Source organism: Malurus melanocephalus, unplaced genomic scaffold (assembly GCF_030028575.1).
Source record: "Malurus melanocephalus ecotype Western Australia unplaced genomic scaffold, MMel_1.1 scaffold_430, whole genome shotgun sequence".
Taxonomy (NCBI): Eukaryota; Metazoa; Chordata; class Aves; order Passeriformes; family Maluridae; genus Malurus; species Malurus melanocephalus.
Genome location: NW_026623662.1, coordinates 247,467 through 257,746, shown reverse-complemented (window position 1 = coordinate 257,746; position 10,280 = coordinate 247,467). Strand labels below are relative to the sequence as shown.

The 10,280-nt window shown below is 44.7% G+C and overlaps 1 protein-coding gene across 3 annotated transcripts in view; it reads right to left on the bottom strand.

Moving 5' to 3' along the window:
• Positions 1-374: 374 nt before the first annotated feature.
• Positions 375-10,280, bottom strand: part of CHCHD3 (coiled-coil-helix-coiled-coil-helix domain containing 3) — a 134,027-nt gene continuing 124,121 nt past the window's right edge. For 2 of the 3 annotated variants that reach the window (XM_057380000.1, XM_057379998.1), the window contains exons 7-8: positions 6,446-6,581; positions 375-1,047 (exon numbers count right to left, since the gene is read on the bottom strand). In XM_057380000.1, coding sequence (XP_057235983.1) covers positions 1,021-1,047; positions 6,446-6,581 — 163 coding nt within the window. In that variant the 3' untranslated portion in view covers positions 375-1,020. The remainder of the gene's footprint in view (positions 1,048-6,445; positions 6,582-10,280) is intronic. The other variant, XM_057379999.1, reaches the window with a different exon arrangement.

Below are 10,280 nucleotides of genomic sequence, written 5' to 3'. Positions count from 1 at the left end.
AAGACCATCCCATTGCACCCCCTGCCATGGGCAGGGACACCTCCCACTGTCCCAGGGTGCTCCAAACCCCATCCAACTTGACCTGGGACGCTCCCAGGGAGAGAGCTTGCGGTGCTCCATTCACAAGGATTCCGCGAGAAGGGAAGCGGTGGCGGATAAATCACAACACTCCCATCACGTGGGATCCCTTTAGGTGGCTCTGATGGAAAACAGCTCAATCCGAGCCCCGCTGCTGACACCGGGGCTGGTTACGCGTAAAAGTCTGCGCTTGAAAAGCTTCGGCAACAACATCTGCTGGGAGAGCGTGATTGACACGGCGGAGGGAACACCGCCCGCCCCCGACGAGTGGGAAGGGAGACAGACTGCAGCATCAATCTTGTGCATAAAATAAGATTTATTGTTGGAACAGAGCGAGGCATTTTCGTCAGGACTTGATACGARCGAGGAGCACAACAGAACCATCCCACGTAAATAAAGGCCATGGTACCCCCCGGGTGTGGGAGCTCGGGCATCATTCCAGCAGAAGGCTTGCACAGGGACACTTCATGGAGTCAGGGAATTTGGGGAATAAGTTAAAGCACAAATTACAATCCTACACTGCCAGGAGAACTCTGACCCAGGGAGCGGGGGCTGCTCCCAGGAACGGCCGCGTGCTGGTTACACCTGACAGATATTGCCGAGGAGATTCTACAGTGAAATAGCAGCATTTGAAAGACATTCCCCCTCTCTGAGGTCAGCCAAAAGTTCTTTTCTTCTCCTTCCTTCCTCACCAATAGGTGRGCTTTGATGAGGTGGAACAGTGGCCTCGGACAGGCGGGTTTGGATGGAACAAAATCCAGATCTCAGTTTCCCGAGTGGCCGCGCCGACGGAGCTGCGATGGTGCTGCTCTTCAAAGGGATCTTCCACTCCTCTTTACTGGGCTGCCCCACAAATGGGCTGCTGGATCATTGTTGGGGAGAAAATAAAAGCTCTTCTGCTGAAATTAGCTGATGGTCTTGTGCTTGATTTGGATGATGCCTTTATCCTCCTCTCCCGAGCACTCTCTGCTGCAAAAACAATCAGAGGGGAGGGGAAGAGAGAGGGACAAACACCTATTTCAGTGACTTCAGGTTATTCCAGACACTCCTGAAGTTTGGCTACAGTCCCTTCCTAGGAGTTACAATTTTTGAACTAAAAATACAGAACAAGAGACACTGTTGATAAACACATCATGCCAGAGAAAAGCTATAAAACCAGTATGAAGCTACCTGAGGACTCAATGAGAGTTTGGAGGCCTGAAGAGTCTCAGGAATGATCCATTTCCATCCATCCTCGTGCTATCATGGCTTTAGTGCTATGGCTATCAAAAGAAATGAGAACATCTGACCTCACAAGAAGATAAATCCCATCCCCATCAATTTTGCTCTCGAGGAAAGAGATCCTGAAAAAATCCAACACTGAGCATCCCTCACCTGGCTCCTTCCTGGGTTCTGAGTCAGAATCAAAACCCCAACAGTTCGATCATGTTGGACTCATCCTGGGCTTCAKGACAGAACCACAGAGCATGGAATGGTCTGGGCTGGCAAGGACCTTAAAAATCATCTCATTCCTTTCACAAGATCAGGTTTCCTGGACCTGGAAATGTTCCAAACCCAGGCTGGATGGAGCTTGGAGCAAGCTGGGATGGTGAAAGGTGTCCCTGCCCATGGATGGGGTTGGAGTGAGATGATCTTTAAAGTCCTTTACAACCCAAACCATTGTTCTTGCCTACAAAATCCATAAAACGGGTAAGGAGTGGTTATGAGTCTCTGTGCAATAAATAGTAGGAAGGGATTTGATAATTTTGAGGCTTTATGTCAGGAACAAATCCAAATTTAAACCTTGGTGAGCTCCAAACAGCTGATTCAAGTGTCTGAGCAAAACGTCTTGGAAGTTTGGACTGCATCATCACAATCTTGGAAATTAGGGAAAAYTAAAATAAAGGGAATTAAAACATGTCAGGTATGGCTTCAACCAAATTATCACATTATTCCTAAAAATAACCTGGTAAATTGTGCTATTCCATCCAGTTCCTGTGAGGGTTAAAAGGTGAACTTAGGTCAGATTTTAGGAAAAATGTCTTTCCCAAAAGGGCTGCCCAGCCCAGGGCAGGGGTGGAGTCCCCATTCCTGGGGGGATTTCAAAGCCCTGTGGATGTGGCACTTGGGGACAGGGACAGTGATGGCTTTGGCAGTGCTGTGAATGGTTGGACTCCACAATCTTGGAGGTTTTATCCAAGATGAACAATTCCAAGAATTCCCCAAGGAGCAGGACAGTGTCCACATGGACAGATGATTCCAGTCCCTGTGACCACAAAACCCTCCAGAGACCACAGAGGAGAAGAGCAGGCTGATGGAATGAAAGGAATCATTTTTATGCTCCTTGGGTGGATTTACAAACAAAAATCTGGGGAAGTTTCCTCAATTTCCAAAGGTTCCAATCCCAGATCCATGGCACTGCCACGGAGATTTCTGTAAAGCTCAGGGAGGCTCCTCCACCTGGAAAATCCCTTTTTGTCATGGAATTACAGACTCCCTCCGAGTCATTTCTGGGCTGAATATTGACTTTGTGTCAATTAAACACTRCACAAGTTAAGGGAGGAAATTCCCAAGGGATCTGAGAAAAAATGGGCTCCTTTTATTCAGTATCCCAAGGAAAGAAATCACAGGTGTTTGCTCATCATATCCATATTTCTGCCCACAAAATTTCACCTTCAGACAAGTGGGGRTGTTCCAGGGCTTCTTTGGGTTTTACCTACATTTTGGGGGGGTTTTAGTGTTTTTTACTGACTTGACCTTACCATCACCTGATAAATTAATGTATTCAAAATATTTTCCTTGTGTTTTTACCTAACACAATGGAGGGAACCTGGTCCATAATAAACTTCATTTGGTGAGGGCAGTGTTGAGTGACAAGGCCTTTTTGTTGCATTTTATTTCAGCGTTTCCACATTTCCTACTTCTACATATTTTTCTGTTTAGACTGGAAATTGGTATCAAGAAAAAACACTGGAGGACGAGGCTAAAATCCTGGTTTTATTYTGATTAGGATGCATAATTAAGGAACACTCGATCCAACAAATTTAAATACTTATAAGGCTGAAGGATAACATTTTGTGGCCAGGCTGCCAGGCACCAGCAGCAGCTGGCATTGTCCTTTGAAGTACTTTTAAATCTCACCTGCCTGCAGAGACCTGGATCCTTCTGGAATTCACTGCTTTAATTGGAATTTATTGCACAGATTCATTAAACCATGGACCAGTTGTGGTTTTATGTAAGAATCAGAACTTCTTGTAGACCAGGGTGAGGAAATTTTTTTTTAAATACCCCAAAATTTGTATCTTAACAGGTATTATCCATACCTATTGCTGGAAGAGTGGGATAAAGAATAAAAAGACTTGGATGGTCTGGCTGGAGTTAGGCAGCCCAAATAAATCCTACACACAGTCCCAGCATTCAATGGTTTAACAGGAATTTATTGCACAGATTCATTAAACCATGGACTAGTTGTGTTTTTATATAAGAATCAGAACTTTTTGTAGCCCAGGGTGGGAAAAAAATTTTTAAAACTCAAAAAAATTATATTTTAACAGCTGTTACCCATATCTGTGGCTGGAAGAGTGGGATGAAGGAATAAAAAGCCATGGATGGTCTGGCTGGAGTTAGGCAGCACAAATAAATCCTACACACAGTCCCAGCATTCAATGGTTTAACAGAAATTTATTGCACAGATTCATTAAACCATGGACTGGTTGTGTTTTTGTGTAAGAATCAGAACTTCTTGTAGCCCATGGTAGAGAAAAAAACTTTAAAATCCCAGAATTCAATGGTTAAACACGAATTTATTGCATAGATTCATTAAACTGTGGACTAGTTGTGTTTTTATGCAAAAATCAAAAATTCTTGTAACCCAGGATGGGAAAAAAACCCCAAATTTCTATTTTAACAGGTATTATCCATACCTATGGCTGGAACAGTGGGATAAAGGAATAAAAAGCCAYGGATGGTCTGGCTGGAGTTAGGCAGCACAAATAAATCCCACACACAATCCCAGCATCTTCCCCTTAATGGCTCCATCAGGTTTAAGTTTTCCTCTCCATTACTGGTATTGCCATTATAATAAAATGCAACCATTAATAACAGAGTTTAATTTATCTCCCCGGCTCCTCCCGACTTTGGGAAGAGATTTCAAGGGAAGATACAACAATGTGTCAAAGCCCTCGGAATTAACAGCTCTCTGGGCTTYTCTAAGGAGGGGAGAAAAGGACAGATAGAGACATGAGATTACAGGCAGGATGAGAAATAAGGAGCACACAGAAGAGAGGGGGAGATAATTATAAGCAAGATAGGGAAGAAAGAGGAGTCAATAAATTCAATTTATGAAAAGCACAGAGTGTGCTCAGCCCGAGCACAAGTGCCCAGACTCACCGCCAGGAAATCGGATTAGTTCACTTATTTGGTTTTCAATATCTTGCTCTATTCCCTCTAGCAAATTTTCCTCTCCCTTTGTTTCTTGTAGCCAGTGTCAGTTAACTTCTTCATTTCTGAATCTGCCATTTATCCCCMTCCTCCGGCTCCCAACCAAGCGCGCAGAGAAGGTAATTTTGAAGTTATTTTATAACAGCRTTTAGGAATTATTTCAAAGTAACTGCCTGGACTCGTGGGCAAACAGTGAATAAAAATAATTACAATTACAGCTGCAGCCCAGTGGAGGATGGGCAGGAGAGGACTGCTGTTCATTATSAAAAAACAATTGCTCCTGCTTGCAAATATTTCCATCATAAAAGGCTTCTCCTTCTCTGTTATCATGAGAGAAACCTCTCTGAATTCTCATCTTGAAGCATGTGTGAAACAGAATAAGAAACATTTAGGAAACACTTTCAAGTACTTGACAGGCTTGGATGAAGATCTTCAACGRAAAAAAAAAAGGTGTTTAAAAGGGTTCAAAAACCTAATGCTCATATTTATGCAATTTCCTTTTCCTGCACCTTCTGAACATGAATTAATTCATCCTCATCAGAGTCTTCTGAAGAAATCCCTATCAGATACAAACTCGAGTTARAGCTTAAACATGTCTAAGTAATTAATCCTTTTTTTTTTGTAGTTACTTAAAAAAATAATACAAAATTATAAATATGGTAAATTAGCACTGCAGATGCTGCTGGGCCATGAGRAAATKCACWACAGAASAAACCAAAATAGGGTAACAAGTGRCAGAATGAGAGAAAACGGCCTCAARTTGYACCAGGRGAGGKTTGGGTTGGATATTGTGGAAWATTTCTTCACTRGGCAGGGTGGAGTCCCCATTCCTKGRGGRAATTAAAAGCCCTGTGGATGTGGCACTTGGGGACAGGGGCCAGGATGGGACAGCAAATTTCAACAAAGGATCTGTTCAAAGAGGAATTAATCATTAAATCCTTTAAATTAAATTATCAATAAYCAATTAATTAAATTTGAAGGGACAGGGAGCTCTCAGTGACTGAGGAACAACTTCAGCACAGTCTCCTCCCATGTTCCCAGCACCATGAGAAGGTTAATTCCAGCAGAACTTTGGGAATACCAGAGGCTGCAGCATTTTGAAGCGAAAGGTCACAGAGAATGATCAGAGCCAAAGCCTCAGAGCATCTCTGCACGGGCAGAATTCAGCCCAGTGAACAGTGATTACCATGATCAAACACCAGATGTGCTCACCAGGTCTCCCCTACCACAGAAAAATGGGTGTCCTCGTGTGCTCAAATATTAACTCACAGATCTGAGCAGAAATCAAGATCAACAGACTGCTTTAATCACTTTTTACACATCCTGCACGTGGTTTGTGAGCACGTTTCCAACGGGCTTGTTTAAGGACACAATCGAGGTCAACATTTCGTCTGTCTATTTGGAAGCTGAGGAAAAAGGGTAAAATCGAGAAATTGGAGCTTCTTTTAACTCAATGACTGACATATTACTGCCATTTTCCTTCATGCTGCACTAATAAATCATAAAGATTTCAGTCTGCAGCGACCCCATACCCTAAAAAACTCGCAGAGAGAAGGGCAAGAGCAAGTAAAGGGCAGTTTGAGACGTTTGGGTAACACCAGACAGAAGAAATCAAGAATTCCAACTGGTGACCCATCTAGTTTGAGACATCCATGAATTTCTCATATTCATGGCAAAGAGTACCAGGCAGTTCAATCCCCTCGTTTTACTGCTAAAACTGCAGATAACAGGAAACATCTTCCACCAGTAAGAGCTCCCTCACTGAACATCTTCCCAGGGGAGGAGATGGAAACCTGAGCATTTCAATCGACTCCGAGTGGTCTCCACAGAGATTGTGAGAACACACRGACTGGGAAATGCTCAGGCATGGAAGAAGGGCTAATTGGATAATCTGATCAGCTTCTCCTCATCATTCCAGCATTTTTGAGTGGGAWTAGGTCCAGCTCACCTGTTTGGCATTGTTGACACAGTGCAGGTACTGGCTGGCCAGGGCAGAGCATCTCAGGGTCTCCCGGGCATTTTGCTGGTAACACTGAAGGATTTTATCCTGCAGCTCCCCACAGATCGGGTGGGACTCGTATCTCCTGTGGGAACAGAGAAAAACATCAGGGTTTCCTTCTAAAAACATCTCAGGAAAGAAAAAAAATATATTTTTTTAATTATTATTATTATTATTATTATTATTATTATTATTATTATTATTATTATTATTGAAGTGGTTTGGGTTGGAAGGGATAAAGATCAGCCAGTGTCACCCATGCCATGGGCAGGGACACCTTCAACGATCCCAGGCTGCTCCAAGCCCTGTCCAACCTGGCCTTGGACACTTCCAAAGGAAAAAATTCCTGGCTGGGAGGGTGGGGAGGGGCTGGAATGGAATTCCCAGAGCAGCTGTGGCTGCCCCTGGATCCCTGGAAGTGTCCAATGCCAGGCTGGAATTGGGATTGGAGCACCCTGGGAYRGTGGGAGGTGTCYCTGCCATGCCAGCGGTGGATGAGATGATCTTCAAGCTCTCCCCYAACCCAACCCAGCCMATTCTGTGATTCTGATTCCCATTTTGTTGCTTGGCCAAGGCAGATCTCTCTCCCCCCAACAAAGAAATGAAACACGAAGCACAAACGCTGCTCCTCCAGGGAATCGACTTCTCGACAATCACTCGAGATGTCRTGCTAAAACAAGGCAATGTGAAGTCACCTTGATTTTACAGTGTGTACCGATATAAAACATCCTTTTCTCTTTTCATCCTTTACCCTGCATCTGAAACCTAAACCAGAATTTAAATGCAGTCCCAGGTGCTCGCACACTTTATGATCTCCGAGTTCAAACTTGTGCGGGCTCTTACGGAGGAGGATTTTCCCTTAATCCTCCCTGTGCTGAGATCAGCACGCGCTTCAAAGGCGTGTCAGGCATCAGAATGTGCAACCACGAGCTCACAAACACACAGRGAGAGGGTGGCAGGGTCTGCATTGGGGCTGGGAACCACAGAATCACCATGGATGTTCTCTGTAAGCATCTCCCAGCAGTGAGGATTGAGGTCCAGCTGAAGCAGAGCTCCTTTAAAATGCCCAAAGTCCTGGTGTGGATTGATAAACCAATAAAACAGAGCATGAATGAACTAAAAACAGCCAGAGTAAACCTTGCTGTGCCTTTGTTCACAAGGCATTTTAAAGTGTTTCAGTATATAAAGGTGGAGAGAGAAGGGACTGGGTTGCTCTATCCTCGCTGCATAAATTCTGTCAATATTTAAAGCCATTTCAATGGGGGGACTCTAACCCATGAGAAAGAGATTTTTGGAGGCTTTTTTTAACCAGAGCCACGCCACCAGTGACCGAAATCCAGGTATTATCTTTATTTGAGTGTGTCAAAGGATTCCATGCACTGCCAACCACATGGGGAGCCCTGTGGGCCACATCATCTCCTGCCCCTCTGATGCCTTAAGATTTTTAGTTTCTGTATTTTCATGAATCTGTATTCTTGTACTTCTCATGTACAACACTAAAGCACCTGTTCTCATATCTTTAGACAAAACAATTCCTCTCTGAGCCTGAAATCCAAGGACACTTCGCTGCCTCAGAGACCCAAAATATGGAAACAACAGAGAACTGGGGAGAGCAAGTTTGGGGTGGATGACATCATCACTTGAAGGTGTCATTGGAGAATTCAGGCCTGATATGTTTAATAGGACAGAACTTATAAAAGGTGAAGATCTCATGACTCGGGGTCCATTTTGGGTGTAGCCTCAGGAGGAGGCTTTGTCTGTCCTCAATGCACCAGCAGGCCTGGATTAAATTTGTCTTCTTTTATTCTCTTCACTTTGGCCTTTGTTTCAGATGAACCTTGTTTAAGGCATCACCTCAGTGACTCGTTTCCATACTCTGACTTTTCAGGGAGGAGTTTTGAATTCCTGCTTTCAGTCCCGTCCTTCCAGGCACCACAGCTCCACGAGAACACGGYCACTTCCTCCAAGGCCACCAAATCCATTTCCTTGGATTGATCCACTGAAGGCGAGCGCTGATATCAATCTGCTGCACTGGTTACACTCCCCTAAATGCTCTGCTGGCACTTTTGGGAAAGCACTAAATGGAATTATTGCCAGGCATTAGAGGGCCATAAAGCTGCAGGGTCTCCCATCCAGGAAAGGAGGTTCCATCCTGCATCATGGGAACCCCTCTGAAGAGTTTTCCATCGATTTCTGTTGGTGATGGATGGTGGGACTGTCAGATGGATGGYTGGAAACAATCAGCAGCAAAGAAACTCCTCCAAAGGGGAATGRAATATCTCCCTAACAGAGAACCTCCTGGAGCTGCTATGATTGGATCAATTAATACTTAGATGGGATATTGAGAAGGAATTCTTGGCTGGGAGGGTGGGGAGAGGCTGGAATGGAATTCCCAAAGAATTCCTGGATCCCTGGCAGTGTCCAAGGCCAGGCTGGACATTGGGATTGGAGCACCCTGGGACAGTGKGAGGTGTCCCTGCCATGGMAGGGRTGACACTGGATGGGATTTAAGGTCCCACACATCAYYTATTCATTTATTTATTCATTTTTTTAACTGCTCAGGGATTTCACAACTGAACTGAAGGAGAAACACCAACTACAGGAATTCAGCCAGGGAATGCCAGGGAATGCTRACAGCTCTCCATCCCCACTCACCACAACTCCAAAACTTTACAGAACCAACACATCCAAAATCTCAAAAGCTTTTCTCTCAATATGAGCAGCAGCCTGAGCCACATGGCACGCGAGGAACGACGCTTTTTTTTATTAAGTTTGCAATTCCATCATCTGCTTTCCTTTCTCCAGCTGCTCCTGAAGCACCTCCCGTGCCAGAATAATCCTTCTGTGCTGGGAAAAACCTCTGAGGGAGCCGTGCACCCACCTTTTCCATCAAACCGATGCATCACAACCTCGTAAAGGTAATAGGATGGAAACACAAAAGGCAACGAGAGCGAGCCTTGAAAGGAAATATTCCATGCTAAAGCATGAAAAGAAAATTTAATGAAGGGAACTTTGTAGTCATCTGGGCTCTCTCAAAGAGCATAGCTTATTGTGCTCCTGGGGGCTCSGGGAGAGGAGCCCCTTCATGGCATTCAAACAAAATGTCTACTAAAGAGGAGATCTGACACCAGCACGGCGAGCGGCGCCAGCCCCGCGCTCAGACTGACACTCGCCGAGGGAACCTGAATGGCTGATGAGCTTCCAGCTGTGCAGATACCTGGCCTAATCCCCCCAGATCAGGATCCAAGCATCAAATATCGGGAAAAAAAGGGTAACAAAAAAGCGGTGGAAGAGATAAAAATAGCGTGAGATGGGCAGGAGTATGCAGGGTTTAATTTAATTCTTCATTAAAGTGCTGACATCTATCAAAGGTAGCTGATTTTATTTGTGGAACCCTTGGCTGCTCCTAGAGGACTAAAAAAAACAGCCCAGGCTGCTCCTCTGAGCCCAAGAAGCACAAAAACCCAAGGTGCAGCTCTTCAGGGGCAAATCCTGCTGTRGCTCCTGYRGAGAGCARCTCAGRACRTCCAAACYACAACCTGGGGYKGTGTTGGGGGAGTCCAGGGGAGTCAGAACTCGAAAATAAAACCCTACAAATGAAAGAGATTCCCCCCAAACCCCAAAGCACCAGCACAGGAGGGTGTTGGAGAGGATATTCTGAGCTGTTTTATTTAGTCCAAGTGATGGAGGGGAGGAGACCTGGCATAAGGCAAAACAAAATGAAACAAAAACCCGCAGAACAGAGCAATACAAAAATCAAAGCAAAAAACAACAACAAAAAAAA